Source organism: Podospora bellae-mahoneyi, chromosome 2 (genome assembly GCF_035222275.1).
Source record: "Podospora bellae-mahoneyi strain CBS 112042 chromosome 2, whole genome shotgun sequence".
Lineage (NCBI taxonomy): Eukaryota > Fungi > Ascomycota > Sordariomycetes > Sordariales > Podosporaceae > Podospora > Podospora bellae-mahoneyi.
The window spans coordinates 3,915,416-3,933,998 of NC_085881.1; the positions used below are offsets into that span (position 1 = coordinate 3,915,416).

At 51.9% G+C, this 18,583-nt stretch overlaps 9 protein-coding genes and 1 non-coding gene across 10 annotated transcripts; 6 read left to right on the plus strand and 4 right to left on the minus strand.

Moving 5' to 3' along the window:
- Positions 1-48: 48 nt before the first annotated feature.
- Positions 49-1,151, plus strand: QC761_0043090 (uncharacterized protein; the record flags this gene model as incomplete). The annotated part of the gene is made up of 4 exons (XM_062872380.1): positions 49-89; positions 166-803; positions 869-923; positions 1,082-1,151. The coding sequence occupies exons 2-4, from the start codon at positions 611-613 to the stop codon at positions 1,149-1,151; spliced, it is 318 nt and encodes a 105-aa protein (XP_062735443.1). The 5' UTR covers positions 49-89; positions 166-610.
- Positions 1,152-1,315: 164 nt separating this feature from the next.
- On the plus strand, positions 1,316-2,477 carry QC761_0043100 (uncharacterized protein; the record flags this gene model as incomplete). The annotated part of the gene is made up of 4 exons (XM_062872381.1): positions 1,316-1,356; positions 1,419-1,947; positions 1,985-2,118; positions 2,144-2,477. 4 exons carry the CDS (start codon positions 1,316-1,318, stop codon positions 2,475-2,477), a joined length of 1,038 nt encoding a protein of 345 aa, XP_062735444.1.
- Positions 2,478-3,342: 865 nt separating this feature from the next.
- QC761_210760 (uncharacterized protein) lies at positions 3,343-4,038 on the minus strand (the record flags this gene model as incomplete). Its single annotated transcript, XM_062876811.1, has 1 exon — positions 3,343-4,038. The coding sequence occupies one exon, from the start codon at positions 4,036-4,038 to the stop codon at positions 3,343-3,345; it is 696 nt and encodes a 231-aa protein (XP_062735445.1).
- Positions 4,039-4,651: 613 nt separating this feature from the next.
- On the plus strand, positions 4,652-8,710 carry MPE1. Its single transcript, XM_062876812.1, has 3 exons — positions 4,652-4,709; positions 4,775-6,019; positions 6,075-8,710. Exons 2-3 carry the CDS (start codon positions 5,845-5,847, stop codon positions 7,904-7,906), a joined length of 2,007 nt encoding a protein of 668 aa, XP_062735446.1. The 5' UTR covers positions 4,652-4,709; positions 4,775-5,844; the 3' UTR covers positions 7,907-8,710.
- Positions 8,711-8,817: 107 nt separating this feature from the next.
- GET3 (Golgi to ER traffic-related protein) lies at positions 8,818-11,162 on the minus strand. Its single transcript, XM_062876813.1, has 2 exons — positions 10,074-11,162; positions 8,818-10,007 (listed from the first exon to the last, which is right to left on the minus strand). Exons 1-2 carry the CDS (start codon positions 10,458-10,460, stop codon positions 9,375-9,377), a joined length of 1,020 nt encoding a protein of 339 aa, XP_062735447.1. The 5' UTR covers positions 10,461-11,162; the 3' UTR covers positions 8,818-9,374.
- On the plus strand, positions 11,085-12,072 carry QC761_210790 (uncharacterized protein; the record flags this gene model as incomplete). The annotated part of the gene is made up of 2 exons (XM_062876814.1): positions 11,085-11,536; positions 11,634-12,072. The coding sequence occupies exon 2, from the start codon at positions 11,641-11,643 to the stop codon at positions 12,070-12,072; it is 432 nt and encodes a 143-aa protein (XP_062735448.1). The 5' UTR covers positions 11,085-11,536; positions 11,634-11,640.
- Positions 12,073-12,392: 320 nt separating this feature from the next.
- On the minus strand, positions 12,393-15,651 carry QC761_210800 (uncharacterized protein). Its single transcript, XM_062876815.1, has 3 exons — positions 13,309-15,651; positions 12,544-13,248; positions 12,393-12,446 (listed from the first exon to the last, which is right to left on the minus strand). The coding sequence occupies exons 1-2, from the start codon at positions 13,445-13,447 to the stop codon at positions 12,818-12,820; spliced, it is 570 nt and encodes a 189-aa protein (XP_062735449.1). The 5' UTR covers positions 13,448-15,651; the 3' UTR covers positions 12,393-12,446; positions 12,544-12,817.
- On the plus strand, positions 15,554-17,963 carry QC761_210810 (uncharacterized protein). The gene is made up of 4 exons (XM_062876816.1): positions 15,554-15,661; positions 15,750-16,043; positions 16,099-16,152; positions 16,212-17,963. The coding sequence occupies exons 2-4, from the start codon at positions 15,959-15,961 to the stop codon at positions 16,283-16,285; spliced, it is 213 nt and encodes a 70-aa protein (XP_062735450.1). The 5' UTR covers positions 15,554-15,661; positions 15,750-15,958; the 3' UTR covers positions 16,286-17,963.
- QC761_210820 (uncharacterized protein) lies at positions 16,552-18,354 on the minus strand. Its single transcript, XM_062876817.1, has 3 exons — positions 17,607-18,354; positions 16,873-17,541; positions 16,552-16,815 (listed from the first exon to the last, which is right to left on the minus strand). The coding sequence occupies exons 1-3, from the start codon at positions 17,795-17,797 to the stop codon at positions 16,656-16,658; spliced, it is 1,020 nt and encodes a 339-aa protein (XP_062735451.1). The 5' UTR covers positions 17,798-18,354; the 3' UTR covers positions 16,552-16,655.
- QC761_0043180 lies at positions 18,274-18,391 on the plus strand. Its single transcript has one exon. It is a non-coding gene; the product is annotated as a tRNA-Leu (tRNA).
- Positions 18,392-18,583: the final 192 nt, after the last annotated feature.

An 18,583-nucleotide genomic window follows, 5' to 3' on the forward strand; every position in this document is an offset into this window, starting at 1 on the left:
GAAGACGTAGACCCAAGGAATTACATCTACTCTCTACATTGCGGTCCTTATTGCTTTTCAATAGAGAAGCGGTGTCTCACTTTTGTTGTATGAGTGTATCCACCACCTCTCAGCAACCCCTTGCTCAGAGGTGTTGACCTGGAACGGTCAATCCCGTCCAAGAAGATGACAGACAATACACCTTGAAGAATCAAACACTTTATGATGGGAGGTCATCAGTCATCTTGTTCTTTGTTTTGCAAGCCGTCTTTCGAGCAATAGCTCCTTCCGATCTTCCTGCTTCAGCCTGGGCTGTTGTTCGGTGCCTCATATGACGGTAGCGATACCTTGTTAATGCTCAACAGACATTTCCGCCTACTTCTTTTTGACATGGCGAGTTTTAGGAGAGCTGTGTGTCTGCCAGGAAGTTCTGGGAGCAATGGAGACAGTTAGCAATCCCATCTTTCCATCTCCCATGTGTTTCCTGGCCTGGTAGCGTCTATTTAATTTCCCCTGACCCTTCAGATGTACCACCCCCAGCGTTGTCTCACAATTAGTTTACAATTCGACCCAAGTCTTAAGTCTCTTCTTTTTAAGCTTCGCAAGGCTCGGCAACAAAAACGAGTCGAAGATGCGCCTCATCCCTGTGTTGGGCTTCCTCCTTACGGCAGTCGAAGGGCTCCGCACAGGAAGGGGTAGTCCTCTCCTGCGTCCGGGCATCTCGAAACACATCAACAAGGTCGACAAATCGACTGCTGCTGTGTTTCCTGACCCTCAAGACAAGCCGTTTCCCAAGCACAATTTTCTGAACGCCAACAGCGCGAGTGAGTTATCTTCGAGCTTCGAGTTCGAAATTCGAGCCACGTTGACATTGACTCGGTGTAAACAGAATTTGCCGTCAATGGCACCGCCATTCCCGATCTCGACTTTGATGTTGGCGAGTCGTACGCTGGCTCCCCAATGAGCAAAGTAACCTCTTCTTTTGGTTCTTCCCCTCGCCAAACAAAGCAGCGGAGAAGGAGATTCTGATCTGGCTGAATGGTGGTGTATGTTGATATCATTTGTCGCTTCATTGTTCAGCTTTTACTAACAACTCCTCCAGCCGGGCTGCTCCTCTTTCGAGGGTCTTCTACAAGAACATCGTCCCTTCCTTTGGCCACCAGGGACTCTAAAACCCGTGCGGAACCCTTGGAGCTGGCACACCCTAACCAACATCGTGTATGTTGACCAACCGGTTGGCACAGGGTTTTCGACGGATGTTCCAACCATCACCAATTAGGAAGAGCTCACTGCTCAGTTTCTAGGGTGGTGGAAGAATTTCGTCGACACCTTCGGCATGCAGGGCTACAAGGTGTACATTTCTGGAGAGTCCTATGCGTAAGTCCTCTTCGAATTTCACGGCCCTTATAGCCAGGGCAACATCTTCTAACACCAAACAGCGGAATGTACTGCCCTTACATTGCCAACGCCATGCTCAACACAAACGACACCACCTACCACCAACTATCCGCCATGTACCTGGGGGACGCTGTCATCGGCGACAACACCCAACTTTACCAAAGCATCCCCATGCTCCGCTTCGTTGAATACCACAGCCCTCTTTTCCCCTTCAACAACACCTTCCTCGACAAGATCAGGACTACTGACGCCGAGTGCGGCTACTCCTCCCTCCTCGACAACCACCTCGTCTACCCTCCTATTTCCCACCTGCCCTCCACCCTCCCAGAAGTATCGGAAAACGGCACCGTTACAGAGGAATGCACCTCTCTCTGGTGGTGGATCCTAGAAGCCGCCCTCCGCCTCAACCCCTGCTTCGACATGTACCACATCACCGCCTCCTGCCCCCGTGTGTCTGATGTTCTCGGGTTTCTGGCAGGGATCCATTACATCCCCGAGGGGGAGAAGAGATACCTTGACCGCGGCGACGTAAAAGCCGCCATCCACGCACCAAGGAATGTCACTTGGGAGGTGTGCGGTGAGAACCAGGTTTTCACCCAGCGAAGAGGACGGCTCCGGACCGTCCATCATCCACGCTTTGCCGAGTGTTATCGACAAGACCCAAAACGTCATCATCGTCCACGGGCAGCTGGACATGGTCCTGCCATCAAACGGCTCCCTTCTCGCGATCCAGAACATGACGTGGGGAGGGAAACTCGGCTTTCAGGACAGGCCCCTCGGAGCCGTTTTATGTCCCTGATACAAATGTCGTGGGGGAGAACAAGGTGGCTATTGGTGGTGAGGGCGTGCTGGGGAGCATGGTGTCGGAGAGGGAGCTGACGTGGGTGGGGGTGAACCTGGCGGGCCATATGCTGGTCGAGGCGCAGCCTGGTGCTTCGTATCGGCAGCTGGAGTACTTGCTCGGGAGGGTTGACTGCATGAATTGCACGACATCTTTTACGGTTGGGCATCTGTATTACTCTGATCAGGCACCGAATGAGATGGGCGAGGGGACGGCGCCTCAGAGTTGGAGTGATCACAAGCCGGAGGAGCGCTTGTAGGTAAAGAGCCCCAGTTGGGAAGTCACCTTTCTAGTATAGACGCTCAGCTACAAACCCATAGAGCAGAAATGCAATGCGTTCCACACCACAACCCCTCTCGAAAAAAACCATCTTGATTTGATAGCCAACTAACAACTACTACTAGGCAGTTACATAAGGTAGGGAAATAGGCCGTAAAGACTGTGCCAAAGAGAACCCCGATAGCCTCATGTTTCCCCGTTCTTTTTTGGCCTTCCTTTCCCTTTTTTGTCCTTCCTTGTGATGCGATACTCCTCCCCCTCGCCCAAAACCGCTGTTCTCACACACATAATCCTACAAAAGAGTGGAACCAGGACCAAGTCCCTCCGTTTCCACCTCATTCAGCCCAGACACATTTCCATCCCCTCCTCCCAGCAGTAGACCCGCCTTGTTCGGCGTCCACCAGTCCAATGACAAAACAAAAAAAAAAATTCGAGGATATTCCTTTACGCCATGCTTTCCGCCCGCCAACCGATGAAATGATAAAAACCAAAAACCAAAACCAGCGAAAATAGAGTAGGGTGGTGTTACAACAGTGTTAGAGGCAGGTACTGCCAGCATAGCTGCTGGCTTGCCTTCATCTCCGCGTATGTGTTGGAGATGGATCACTTTCGAGTGTATGATAGATATGCCGCCCCCAAAGTCGAATCGGCCCTGTACGAGTTGTCGTCGGAGGAACCAAGAAAATGTAGCCCAGATGGATAGGGAACGGTGAAGAGTATGAGAAATATAAGACCGGCCGAACCGCCTCCACCTCACCCAATGAATGTTTATGCGCACATGTCCTGGTAGTCACCACTTTCATAGCCGCTCTTTGATATCGTCAACTTTTCAGCGATAACGATCTTCAAGCAGCAGCCATACTCCGCTCTCTCGCGGCCCGCCTCAACTCTAGCACACCAATGATCCCAGTCTGCCTCAACCTCTCCAGAATCATCTTCATGCCCTCTCTACTCTTTCCCAATTGATCCTGCGTCTTTGTCGAAGCCAGCGTTTCAATGCTCCTCTGGATACCCCTCGCTCCCAGCCTGGCGAAGAACCCGCCCTCCTGGGCAGTGGTAGACAGGTTCTGATGCGACAACTTGTCCCGGAGCTTCTCCCCCAACCTGGATCTGAACACAACCTTGGTTTCCACCTCGGTGTTGTCCAGAGTTCTCGTCTTGGGAATGCTGTACATTTGTCTTTCGACTACCGACAGCACGCCGACGAAGTTGAGGTTGCGAGACTCGGTAGACATCCAGCCTTCGCGCATATCCACCACGGAAGTCTCGAGAATGTACGAGGCCTGGGAGGCGGTCCCGCCTGTGAGGGTGGTAGGGAGGAGCTTCATGACGGCGGGGGGCATGCGGGACTTCTTGAGGTGGATGCGGGTTGTGTGGAGGCGGCCGGTGGCAGGGTCGATGTGGGAGTCGATGGTGTCGGTGCTGAGGACATGAGAGGCAAAGGGGTTGAGCTGGGGGGAGCAGTAGCGGAGGAAGAAAGCGAGCGAGACGGCGGGGAAGGGATGGGCGTAGGTGTGGTTGGTGGTGTGGGTGAGGACCATTTTGGCTGATTTTGGTGATGATTGTTTATTTCACGATGGTTATGGAGTATCTTGAAGCTGGAGCAGTAAGTTCGGAGGAGTGACGGTGGTAGTTGGTGGTCGGCGGCGGAGAGTCGAGGAGCTAGGATCCTGGAAGTACGTGGGGGAGGCGAAAGACGGGAACGGGTTGATCGGCCAGTATGGTGTCGTCGCTCGCGCAGTACAGACAAAAGGGTAAAAAGCAGTAGTGCAAAGAGCACGTGTGCAGGAAAGCGGAATTACTTCATGAAGGAAGTGTTAGACGGCGAGATGTGATTGTTGAGACAAGCACACCCTCGAGAATGGGAAAGACAGAGAAGCTTTTTTTCTTGGCTTCTGCGAAAAAGTTCCCGGTCGCTCGGGGGTGCCCCAAGTTGATGAAGATGAGGAGGCCACAATAAAGCAGGTGGGTGGTGACGCAGGGAAACCGGATGAAGGGAGTTCAATTGACAGAAAGACGCGGGGAGTTGGCCAGTTCAAAAAGAAGCGGGTGTCCAGGGAGTACAAGAGAGGGGGACGCAACTGTGACGATGATCATCGGCTCATTCTCCCAGATTCTTGCTCGTCTTTTTCAGTGAATTTCCAGAAGCCTTTTGAGCACAGCATCATTATGGCACCACTACCATCGGAGACCGCCCTGTGTAACTTTGAAGGTAAAGTGCAACCGGCGTTTCAGCCACAGGATATGACGTTCGCACCGTATTCACTACAAAAACAGCATTTCGGACATATACTCAAACTCTCTGATAAAGGTCAACACAGCCCTGACCTCACACATGATAATAGTCAATAGAGGGTGCCTCAATCTGTTGTTATTGTGTGAGGTCTCGATTGTTGCTGTCAGCCACATGCATCACTTGCCAGCGGGCTGGCTCGTAACCCCACTTTCTGCCTGAAAATCTAGGTCGACATTCTGCTTGCGGAGCCCAGACTTCGGAACATTCCTCTCGCGGCTGACCTATTAATCATCTGACCGTTGGCCAACTTTAATTAACCGAACCCCGAGCTCTCGACTTCTTCACCTCCACCAGCCCTTTTGCTCCAACAACCAACGACGACGGGTGCAACACATCGCCAAAACCTTTTGCAGATCGACCATCGCAACAGTCGCTTTCCTCGCGAATATCCTCCTCTCGCATCTGGAAGAATTTTGTTGCGTCTTTGATCATCACGCGGGATTGGCGCAACGGTGAAACAAGGACAAAGCAGCGGCGACATCGAAAAGGGCGGCGCGTCAGAGGAACGAACGTCCATCTAACCGATCCATCACAGGAATCCATCGCCATCACATTCCATCGCGCCATCACCAGTCTGCTTGCAGGAGCATCTCCTTTGCTTGCTAGCGTTGAGTGGGGTCTGTTTTTTTGCTTCTTTTCGTTTGGCTGACAGAGCGTTGGGGACAAGTGTTGGCAAGTGATCAAGAAGGGGTGCTGTTTTTTAGGAGGGAGGAGTCGCACACGAATCCATCACTGCTTTTCAGCTCAATTGAATAGAGTGCTATTTTCGCAGCGCTGGGTCTTTGTACTTTTCCTTTTTTTTTATCGTCCATTCAAGAGGCACTTTCTGTCTCCCCCGGAGAGCATATCAGAATTGATTCCCATTCAACCTGTTGAGTTGAGGAAAGAAGAAGAACAAAAAGGCAAAACGTCGTCACCTGGTTTAGGGAATCAAGAATTCAAGTTCGCTTCGCTTTACCCATTCCTAGTGTGCGAGCAGGTTTAGCAGAGAAGAGAGCGCCGACACGACTCTAATTGACAGCTACATTTTCGACCATCAACCAGACCCAAGATGGCGTCTTCAGTATTCTTCAAGTTCAAGTCGCAAAAAGAGCCAACGCGAGTGGCCTTTGATGGAACAGGCATTTCTGTTTTCGAGCTCAAGCGCGAGATCATTCTTCGCGCTGGCCTCGGTGACGGCACAGATTTTGACCTGGCCATCTATGCTGATGAAAATGGAAAAGAAGGTAAGCAGCTGGGTTCAGCTTCACATTCAAGGTGTGCGAGCTAACAAGATGGCAGTCTATGATGATGACACCTCCATTATTCCCCGGTCCACCACTGTCATCGCCCGGCGCATGCCCCCGAAGAATCCCGGAAGAGGCGGCGCTGCTCGATATGTCTCTGGAAAGATGCCCATCCACGCGAAGAATTCGTCACGCAGGGAGCAAACAGCAAAGCCAGCGGCCAAGACCCAGTCCAACACTCTAGCGCAACTAAGCAGCGCCATGACAGAAGAGGAGAAGATGGCTGCCGTCTTCCAGGCCCAAACCGAGCACTTCACCTCGAGAGAAGAGGAAATGGCTACTCAACAGTATGTCGCCAAGGGTGGCCCCAAAAAGCCCGCTAATGTTCCCGACCACGACCCGCCCCAAGGCTATATCTGCTACCGATGTGGTGAGAAAGGCCACTGGATTCAGCTTTGCCCAACCAACGACAATCCCGATTTCGACAACCGCCCTCGCGTAAAGCGTACCACTGGCATTCCCAAGTCATTCCTCAAAACAGTCGACAAGGCAACTGCGCTTGGTCAGAATGCTGATGGAGATGACTCCAAGACACCATCAGGCATCATGGTCAATGCTGATGGAGAGTACGTGATTGCAGAGCCTGACAAGGTGTCATGGGAAAGGTTCCAGGCCAAGGCCAAGTCGAACAACGCGGCATCAAAGGCAGCTATGGAAGGGGAGAAGGAGGTCCAAGAGAGAGGCTTGGAATGCTCCATCGACAAGAAGATGTTCATAGAGCCAATGAAGACTCCGTGTTGTAGTAAGACGTATTGCAATGACTGCATCACCAACGCTCTCATTGAGAGCGACTTCGTCTGCCCTGCCTGCAATGCAGAGGGTGTCTTGATTGATGATCTCAAGACAGATGAGGAAGCAGTCGAGAAGCTCAAGCAATTGCTTGCCGACAGGGATAGTAAAGCCAAGGAGGGTTCCAAGAGCCCAAAAAGCCCCAGCGAAGCATCAACCAAATCCGTCCAGGCCACCGGTGTCGAACCAACAAACATTAAGAAGTCTGTTTCTCCTTCGCCGGCCCCTGCTAACCCGGCCGCGCCACCACAGCAAACTGCCCAGCAGCAAACCACGACATCCACCCCCTCGGTCCGAAGCGCCACCTCGACACCTGTCCACAGCGAGCCAAGCCAGCAAACATCTAAGAAGCGGCCCGCTGAAGATGCCCTCGATAACCCCAAGATCCCCAAGGCGCCCAAGGCCATGCAGCCAACTCAACAGAAGCCACCAGTAAACCCCATGATGGGCGGCACCAACATGATGAACGGCATGAACCCCATGGCCGGCGGCATGATGCCCGGTATGAACATGCCCGGCATGAGCCCGATGATGTTTCCCGGCATGAACCCCATGAGCCTGAACATGATGGGCGGCTTTGGGGGCATGCCCGGCAGCTTTGGCGGACCAGGCGGCATGCCCAACATGAGCATGAACGGGATGAACATGATGAACCCGATGATGAACCCGATGATGAACCCGATGATGAACGGGTTCCAGGGAATGCCTAACAATAACAACAACAACAATAACAACTTCAACCCACGGCACAACAACTGGGGTGGGCCGAGTGGTGGTGGGTTTCAGGGTCATCAACAGCAACAACAACAACAGCAGCAGCAGCAGCAGCATAACCAGCACCCGCCACAGCAGCAGCAGCAGAGACCACCGCAGCAAATGATGGGTATGGGTATGGGCATGAACGGCGGCGGCATGATGAAGAACTTTTCCCACCAACCGGCTGATGACGAGGACGCCTACTTCCGGAAGCCAGTCAACCCGCACCGCCACCAGAACCGCCAGAAAAGGGTCAGGCCGAGTGATTACCGGGAGCTTTGAGCAGGCTGAGTTTTTTTTTTTTTTTTTTTTTTTTTTTTGGTAACGATAATGATTTTCATCATGGGGGTGGTGAGGCCGGGCGGGGGAGTATATACATCATCACAAACAAGCGAACATAATGGTGTGTGTGAAACGTGGGAAGCTATCTGGCTTTTGGAGCGGGGACCAGGTTTTCAAGAGGAGCAAGTTGCATTACTCTTCTCATTGGCGTTTTTCCTCTTTCTCTTTTCTCACTCTCTTGATTCTTCTTGTAATCTTCTATCTCTGGGGCTGTGGTTTGAGGGGGATGTTTTCGGGATTGAGGTTGGTTGTGACATGAATAATCACCACAAAACAACACCACATGGAGCAAATGTGGCTTGGTATGGCGGGGTTGGGAATTATCCTTGCTTTTTTTCTTTCTTTTATCCACAGCAACGTACAGCACACACACACAACAAAATAAAACAAGCGGGAAACAGGAAAGCGGTGGGATGTCCAAAACGAGCCGGGATAGGGAAGGTTGGAAGGGGTTTTATTCAACAAGGCAAAGGGACATAGGATGGATGGGTGAATTGGTATGGATGGATGGGATGCTGGAGTAGGGGCAATGGGAAAGCGAAGGGAAATTAGGAAATAACCGGGAAATTCGGATTGATAAACTGAGTTTTATTTGTGTATATATACCACACACTTGGCACACACACACACACACACACTTTCTCTCTTGCCTTTTGTTTCATTCTTCTTGTTACTGGTTGGTGATTGTTTTTTTCAAGTCTTGTGCTGACATTCTGGGAATACAAAATTGAATTTCTTTAAAATCATGAACCCGTGCCTTATCCCAGTGAAGCTTCGTCTTATCACATGAAAACTTGAGCTAGATATTCAAACAAAAATCAACAAACATGGAAAAGGACCAAATCTGCATTGGAAAGCAAACCACATATTTTCGCTCGCTATATGCTCTAATTCTTCGCTACCCTCAGCATCCCAATACAGCAGATTAAATAAAAAAGCTGCCCGTTTCAAGAAGGTAAAACAGTTCTAATCCTTTCCTTTGGTGGTGGAGGCTTCAATTTATACCGTGGCCATCTTCTCACCTTCCAAGCCCTTGGAAGACCTGATCTGTACAGTCGCCACAAATATTGCCGACCTGCGTCAGAAAGACCAGCTGCACCTATCGCTACGACTTTCCGAAAGCTTAAATCTAAAACACCCGCCTCGAACTGTGCAAGCCAGTCCTCGGCGATTTCCAGCCAGATTAACCCCCCGCATTGAAATGGGAGTTCTACGTCCACTGTCTGCCAGTACGGCCACTGGCCAGTCCGACTCTTCAATATCTGCCGCTGCCAGGGACCATCCCGCGTTGCTGATGTACAATCAGGGTATCCTTGGTGAGACCCATCAAAGCAGTGATAACCCTCTTCCTCTCTCGTTCTTTAGAATACTAATCAATGTTTGAGCATGCTTGGTATCCGCCTGTAACCTATGACGGGGGAACAAAAGGCTTGACCAGCATCTCACTGAACTTCTCCAGCTTCTCCTTTCCTCGAACCTCCTCCACCAGAAGTGGCATTTTTACCACGTTGAACTCGTCGTAAAGCTCCTCAATCTGATCGAGATACTTCTTTTGCATGCGCCGTCTGGCCGTACATTGCTCGCAATCAGAACCGGGCTTCGGGAACAGAAGTTGATTGACCACAATACAGTGGGTATCAATCTGGTAGCTCGCCAGTTCTTGAATCATACGCTCCGTCTCGTAGAGTGACAAGAACTCTGGAATGCAGACGCAGACGAAGGTGGTGAGGCGCTCGTCCTTGAATTGTTGGTTGACTTCTGAAATGGTGGCGCGAAGGGCTTCGAGCTTTTCCATCATCTCACCGAGGTTTTGACCGTTGGGAAGGGCACCGTTGGCGCCCAGAAGTCCGTTCAGGACTCCTCCAAACTGACTAGAGAGCTGCGAGATTTTCTTCAGGGCCTTCTCCAGAACAGAAGGGAACTGGAGGAAACGGAGTGTGTGGCCGGTTGGGGCGGTGTCGAAGATGATGGTCTCGTAGGAGAGTGACTTGACCTGCTTCAGGACTTCGGCAAAGGACATGGCTTCATCGATACCGGGAATCTGATAAGAAGTACGGTATTAGCCAGACTGGTTGGTACATCACTGACAAACATTCCTATAACTTACCGAGAGGGCAAGGTCCTGCATCATACCCCCCATACCCCCCAAAGCTTCAGCGCCCTCACCCTCAGCCTGTCCAGCAAGCAAGTCTTGCATGCTTCCATTTGGATCAATCTCCATGGCGAAGAGATTCTCGAAACCATCTACCTTGCGGGCGTCCTTGCCGAACTTTTGGCTGAAAGCATCGCTCAGGTTGTGGGCGGGATCGGTCGAGATGAGAAGCACAGAGCGCCTGACCTTGGCCAGCTGGATGGCAAGACTGCACGAGGTTGTCGTCTTGCCCACACCACCCTTTCCACCTACGAAGATCCATCTGAGGCTGCGTTGGTCGAGGATGGACTGGAGCGTGGGCTCCATAGCATCGTCGTCGGCGTTGATGACTGCGGTCGACATCTTGGCGGTTGTCTACTGAGTGTAGGTAGCGGCGGGAATTCTGGAGAGATTGCGGAATTACGGTCGTTCAAGAAGAGAGATAGAAAAGAAGGCAAGCTGTGCAAGTGGTGGTCAAGATTGGTCCAAGTTGTCGCGTCCCAAGGGGCTTTGGAAACAGCTGGAAACCCACCGTCGGGTGTGGACGTCGCTGGGTCTGGCCTGCCAGCCCGCAACGTCACTGGCTTCGTGGCGGGGCAAGCTCGACCTCGACAGGGGGGTGGTTCATTTGGTGGGGTAATGTCTTGGCATCTGATGGGAGGCATCTTGTCTTGAAGTTCGGAAGGAAGAAATGGAGAAGCAGCTCAGCTTCATGCATCGCTACCACGCAAACTCTTTTTTTGGCCCCAAGCTGAAGCTGACGAACTTCCACAACAGGTACACAGCTGAATCTGTTTGTTTACTAAAGCTACCACATTTGTTGATTAGCGTGATCATCTCGCCGCCCTAAGGCAGATCAATAGTTGACGGACAGAAGAGCGGTGACTTTTTGTTTCGCCTGAGCCGCATTTATCATCAGTGTTGTGGTTCGAGCTCACGGTGAGGCGAGGATACCGCCGTTGTGTACAACGTCCTGTCTGTCCTCACCTGGAGGCAATAAAGGAAACAATGCAACACTTCATAGCCCCGTGCAAAGTATCCAAGCCAGATAGGTATCCAACTGGTGGCATCCAAGCAGGCGGACAGCGGCAGATACCGACGCTTGTGTCCGGTGGCAGCGGGGCTGAGAAGCTCTCTGGAGTGGATGTTGAGCATTGGTGCACCCATGTGGCCATCGCATCAGCCCCCAAGAAAGTGCAAGCAAATCCATTCCAGGGGTATTAGTAGTGTAATGCTTCTTGTCGATCCTTTTCTATATGGTGACTTTCAAGTTTATAAATATCCTCTACCTAGCCTCTCTCCATTGTTTCTTTGTCTCTCTCTATACATAGCTCACTCATCACAACAACAACCCCTCCTCTTATCGCTTCTGATAAGCCCATTCCCCCTGCTACACCACTCCGCCACTCACTCACTCAGCTTGTAGCTCACCTCTCAGTGTAAGTCACTGCCTGCCTACTACCCCCTTCATGATACTCACTTTCCCCCCCTCCCCCCTCCCTCTCACATCTAATCTAACCACCACCCCCCTCAAAGCGCAAAAATGACCGAATCAACAACTACCAAAGACCGCATAACCTGCCACATCCTCGACACAACCCTCGGCCAACCCGCCCGCTCCGTCCGCGTCTCCCTCTCCCTCCTCTCCACCTCCACCGCCTCCCCCGGCCCCCTGAACCCCCCACCAGTCTTCGAGTCCACCACCGACGAGGACGGCCGCATCAAGACCTGGCTCCCCTACTCCTCCGCCACCTCCTCGGGCGAGGTCCCCGTCTACACCCTCGAAGACGTCTTCGGCTCCATCAGGGGCCCCTCCCGCTGGGTCCTCAAGTTCGATACCGAGTCCTACTTTGGCGGCCCCGACAAGACCTTCTTCCCCGAGGTCAACGTCGTGTTCAATGTGGCCGAGGGGGAGAGGTATCATGTCCCGCTGTTGCTGGCGCCGTATAGCTACTCCACTTACCGGGGGAGCTAAATTCCCTCTTTGTTGGAGGGAGAATAATATGAGTGAGAGGGAGTAATGGTTTGGGGGAACGCATCTTTTTGTCCGCAGCATCATTTTATGTCTGGGCATATATGAGGTATATCAGCAAAGTGTGAGAGCGTCATTCGTGGTTGCATATCTCTGGGTTTATGTAGGGCGAAATTCCAAGGAAAGCATTTTGCCATCACACTGATGAGATCGAAATATTTCCGGGTTGTGCTTTTGGCTACCACATAAACGATCAAGCTTCACGTATGAGCACTGGGCAAAAGCACCGGGCAAAGTATGGTTCCAAATCAATGAGTACTGAGATGATGTTCAATTAATGATTCTCCAATACGGAGTATTACGAAAAGCCATGGGTACTAGGTAGGTAACTAGTAGACCACCCAGCAAGTCTCTGCCTCGAGCAGAAGACCAGGTGATAATCTGCCCATATCACCCACTAGAAACACGACATACAGTCTGCATGCTGGCGCTTCCCCTTCGTCTGTTTCTTCTGCGGCGTGTGCTTCTTCTTCGCCGAATTACGCCCAGCTTTTCCCATGTTTTGTTGATTCCCGTGGTGCTGCTCATGCGGCTCCCTTCCATGTAAATGCATATGCTCAAAATAATTGTTACCGGAACTCCTCGCTCGTAAAAGAAATGCTGCCCCCGAAGAGGTATCCCTTGCCTTCCCCCCCATATCGAAAGACCAATTGCGAATTTTCCGTCGAACTCCCCGGCTTCTGCTGTTCTATCTGTGCAAGAGCCTGTTGATGAGACTGCTCCTGCGACGATGTCGGCGTCCGTCTCTAGGATCCCTGGCTGCGTCTCTTGGATCCTGTTTCACTTGGCGGGTTGGGGAGTGTGGAGGCGAGCCTGTGCCGTCGGAGGTGGTGACACTATGGCCGTCCCGAGACGTCGGTCGAATACCAGCGGGTTGCTCAGCACTGGGTCGAATAGACCCAAGAGCCATACGGCCTAGAGTAGCTAGAGCTCCTTCGTCAGAAGAGCCGCTGACTTTGCGGTCATACCGGCTAAGAGATCGACCATATGGTCGCTCAGTCTGAACTTGGAAGGACATCCTGTGCCTGATGAGTGCCCTGCCCACATTCACATCGTCTTCCGTGATGCATGCATCAGGACCAATCTTGGCGTCAGGGTGAGGAAGGGTGGTGTTCCTATCTGTGGACTTCTTGTTAGCGAGTCTGAACAATACAAGGACTTGGGTATTTCATGACTTACTTCCACAGAATGTATCGGGGAACCCCGTGTCCCTGATTCGTGTGGAGGTTTGTGATGGGCTTCGGGGAGGCGTAGCCATATCTTCGGATATCGTTGAGAAGCTCGTCGAAGGAGACTTTCTGAATCTTGGTCTACGCATCGTGAAGAACGTCTTAGTTGGTGTTTATATATTCAAGCAAAGAGTGTGCTGATGACGATGCCTAGCCGCCACTGTGGGACTGTGTTGCTCTGTGGTGCGAAGGTCCGGATATAGCGGGCCGGACGGAAGTGAATGAGTTGATGGGCGAAGAAGGACCCTGGGGGTGTTGAACAATGAAGATCAACAAGCAATAGGAAGGGGAAAATAAAAAATTAAATATGAGACAAATGAGGGGATACACCAGGCATTCCCGGAGACAGAGAGTAGAGAAAAGGAAAAATAAAGACGACTTCGGTCGAGGAGAGCAGATCCTCAGAAGGGGAGGGGGCGAAGGTGCGAGTACGTGGCGGTCGAGGGTTTATCAAGTGACCAGCACAAAGAATAGGGCAGTGAAAGCGGTGCGAAACGTTGACCAACATAAAAGGGCCGCCACTTGACGACCGTTGAGAATGGCATTGTTATATGACATGGGAAATCAGACGAGGCCTTGCCTTGTACGGATTTCCACGGAAAAGACGGAACTGAGCCTAACTTGGCCCGCAGTCCAGACCAGCAACAGACTGTCAAGGCTGACAACATTTGGTGCTGCTGGGAAGGTTTTCGGTCTCGGGTAGAGGAAGCGAAAGTCAACGAGTGGTTATGAGGCCACTTAGGCTCACCTAGGTTGAGGTTATTTTGTGGGGCAGCCCCGCGAAGGTGAGCAGAACAGGCGCGCGGCAGGTCGAGAGACGCCGGCCAAGTGCGATCAATCGATTGTTGTTTCGATCTTGGCCAAACAAAGGCCAGCCTCGATAGGCGGATGACGTTTGTTCTGGAATGGTTGGTGATTGGTCGAAGGCTTCTTCTTTGAGAATTTGGAGAGGACGATAAAGGGGTGCAAGGTAAAGATAGAAACCACATGGATGGAAAGAAAGGAACAAGAGGCGAGAGATATTATTCCGGGGGATCATGCAGCTTTTGAAAGCCTATTCCCATCAAGTCGGACCATGACTCTGCGGGGGCAATCAAGCGTCAGCCACTGGGCAGCAGTCCTGCTTGCTGAGAAGGGCAGGCACGGACAGCGGAGAGTGAATTTCGCCTCGAGCAGGCACATCACGGCTAGAACGGATCACCGTGAGGTGCGGATGCCACGCCCGAAAGAGGGGACTGGAATACCTGCAGTCATGACGATTGGCTGCGATGGATACTCGGCAGTATGCAACACGCACGACCGGACTCTGTGGCCTCTGAGTTAGAATGGTGACAGATATCATCTACTACCTCGCTTCTTGGGACAACTAGCCAATACTGGAGTGCCAGCGAGCTCTTGTTTTCAAATACCCCACGCTGTGAAATGTTGGGGAAGAAGTCAGTGAGCAGTTTGAGGCCAGTATCATCACCCAACCCCGAGAGCCAGGCCCCTCAACGCCCGGCCCTGCAAGCGGCCATGCCGGCCACGAATCCCCAAGCGCCGTACCAGTGTGGGAGGAACTGCATGTCACAAAAGTTGATCGTAGGCCGCATTGGGGCCCGATGACGACCGAGCTCGAGACCTGTACCATACAGCAAGATGTTCACCGACGTGACCTGGTCCTGTTCGGCCTAGCATGCATGTTGTGAATGGCCTCAACAGCTGTGAAGTCTGCATGTCTCAGAGCTGGACCTCAAAGGTGGGTGGTTCCGTAAAGTAATTCGTTCCGGGAGGTCATCCGGGCTGTTCGATCGGCGGTGCTCCGCACTTTAGCTGCCCCGCTCACCGAGACATTGCGATCGGATGAGGGATGATTGCTGCGATGCTTATCTGACTGATGAAGTACTGATGAAGTATTGAGGCTGCGAGAAGGCCATGAAGGTCATGAAGGCGTCTGGAATATCGATATCACATTCCTGTCCTTGGATTTTCGCAGGATCTCGAGATGGTGTGGGTGTAGGGTAGCGGGGTACTTCCGCCGACCTCTGAACATAAGCCTCCGGCCCGTGAGAGCTTCACGGAACGCTCCGAGGCTGGGTTCGATATCGGATGAGGTAAATGAGTGGGGCCTTGTCGGTCTGTCCGATGTGCAAGCGCAAAGTATCAAAAGCTTGCTGATCCTTGTAAGGCGAGATTGGCGGTATATGCGTGGAAGACTCCGTGGAATGGTCCATATTTCTTCGAGAGAGAAGGGAACACAGAGTTGAGAAGTTGCTGGCTGGAGAGCCATCCAACAGTCAACCGAAGATTTCCCGTATCAAAGTGTAAGTGCACGGGGCGCACTGGCCACATTGTGGTCCGGCATCCCCTGTCAAACTCACCCCTACGCTAAATCTTGAGGCGATGTGGCAGATTTGGTAAGGCGAAGCTGGCAGCTCTCTCCAGGTGGCCTTCCAGCAGTCCGTTCTCCAAATTGCCTGTACACCACGCGACAATTCAGCAGACGACCGAATTGCCCAACGACATTTTTTTCCCTTTCCACGCCGGCACGTACGCAACCATCAATCAATTGATCATAACTCTTTTTTAATTCATTTTTCACCCACACACAAACCGCCACAATGTCCGACCAAGTGCAAGAAATCCTCGACGTCCCTCGCGAGTTCCTCAAGGACGGCATCCAGTTCATCCACAAAGCTCAGAAGCGTCTGTCTATGCATTGTCTCTTAACCGGGGTGTCACCATGCTAACGATTGAACAGCCGACCAGAAGGAGTTTCTCAAGATCTCGCAAGCCGTTGGCGTCGGTTTCCTCAGTACGTCCGGTCTAGTTACAGCTACCAATACCGAATACAGTTGACTAACAGTTATGCAGTCATGGGCGCCGTCGGCTACTTCGTCAAGCTCATCCACGTTCCCCTTAACAACATCCTCGTCGGTGGCGCGTAAATCTGTTTTTTTTCGAACGGGAGATGATTGGCCGGGAGAAGGGAAGGACACGAACGACAGAGACGAGATGCCAATAAACCGAATCAACGGGGACCGGGATCGAGTCCAGTGCAACGATACGTAATCAAGACGCGATGCATTCACGGCGGGAGCAGTCATGATACCACACATGATTGGGGACATGCGAGATAGGGACAGGGGCGCAAAGATATCCATACATATTTCATCAGGTGTTTCGGCGGGCGATGGCGGCGGAACAAAACACTCAATAAAACCTTTCTGGTCATTAATATTTTGCTCTAGCTAAGGATGCAATGTAGGGGCGCAATTGTACAAAAGTTTCTAAATGCAAGATTGAAACAGGGATCTATCATGGTTTCGCGAACCCCATGACAGCATACTGGAAGCTGCCATTGGCATACCCTCTCCTCATGGCACGGAATGCTTGCAAAAAGGCAATGCCATCTCTGCCTTGGCTGAAAGCAAACGCCCACAAGGACGGGTTCTGGATCAACGACCAAGAAATATCCCTACACCATTGTGTTAGCAACCAACCTCCTCGAGACTATTCTGTTCAGGAAACTTACCATGTCTTCTTCACCTCCTGACTGATATCCTTCGGTCCCCCCACAACCTCCAGCCCGACCTCCTTCGCAAACTGCACATATCCATTCACCGTGCACATTGGCGGCAGCAGCATCCCATCCTCAATCGGCTTGATATCCGCATCAAACTGCTCCTGCGTCAAGCCCTCATCCTTGAACCAATCCGCCAGCACCAGTTTCCCGCCTGGTTTCAGCACATCAAACGCATTCCTGAAAAAGAGATCCTTCTTGGGGAAGTGAGAGAGCGCTTCTGAGATCCAGACAATGTCGAACTTGTCGTCCGGGCCGGTGAAGTAGCTCCCGAGGGTTTCGGCGTCGAGCTCGATGAAGCGGACTTTGCCGGGGCCGAGGGGAATGTACTCCCCGTCTGGGTACTGCTTGCTGCTGTCAGAGAGCTTTTTGGCGCTTTGGACCTGCTTGCTGGAGATGGTGATGCCCGTCACATGGGCGGCTAGCTCGCGGGCGAGGAAGCGGGAGGTCCCACCTATTCCGCAGCCTACGTCGAGGATCTTGACGGGTGGTGAGGTTGGTGCGGGGGAGGTGTGGATTTGGGAGATTTCTAGGAGGAGGCGGATGAGGTTGATTTGGGCTTCTTCTTTTGGGAGGTCGGGGGAGGAGGGGGGCCAGTATCCGTGGTGGATGTGTTCGCCCCTGGGGGGGTTTGTTAGTGAGTGTCGTGACAATGTAAGTAAGGTGTTTATGAGCTGGAGATGTACCAGAGGTTCAAGTAGTAGTCGCTTGCTAGGTCGTAGTGAAGCTTGATGCGGTCTTTGAGCTCCTGCATGGTTGTGTGGGCAAGTCCGAGAGGGGTGTCATATTGCTTGCTGAGAGGGGTCGTCTCCTGTTCACTTGATTTTCCCTCACCAGTGATGTTGGTTGGCTTCTGGGTTTCGGGAGCGGCACTCATGGTGATGGCTTGGCGCAGTGAAGCTGTGTAAGTCAATTGGTGAACCAAATGATCGGGATACGGATTCAAGACGTCAACTGTTGCAGAAAGGCGGGAAAGTAAACAATCGAGGCCGGAGAGGTTCACGGATTAAAGTTCAATCAAAAGCCACGTCGCATGGCTTCACCCAATAAATCAACGTCATGACGCCCTGAGTTCGCATCCCGTTTCCGGGCCATGTGCAAGCAAGCAAAGACAATGTAGGCAAGTGGAGCAGATGTCGTGGTCGTCATTGGCCCACCCAGATTCCGGATTACATTGTCCATGGTCCCAAGTGGCTTTATTCAGATTGCCTTGGTTGGTGTCTTACTCTGCTCAAGCTCTCGGGATGATTCAAAAGAAAAGGGTTCGTACTTGTCCTCCCCAGCGAAGCAAAACTTGTCCTTCAACCGCCCGAGTACAGGAAAGGACAAGAGGACAAAAATACAAAAGTAAATTGACTCGAGCGCGATTCGAACGCGCGCCTCTTTCGAGACTAGAATGCACCTGCCATGCTGATAGGAAGATATTGAGATATCTTGAGTCTAGCGCCTTAGACCGCTCGGCCATCGAGCCATGTTATTTGATGAATGTCGGTTATGGAGTTCCGCCATATGATGAGCCCATTATTGAACCATCTTTTTTATCACATTTTCCTCTTCATCCATATAAGCGGAATCTGATCTTGTTAGCAAACAAATCCGAAGGCAACGGAGAGAGTTTGACTTTCGGCTGACAACACCCCGCACGGTTCCGGAGCAGCTTAGC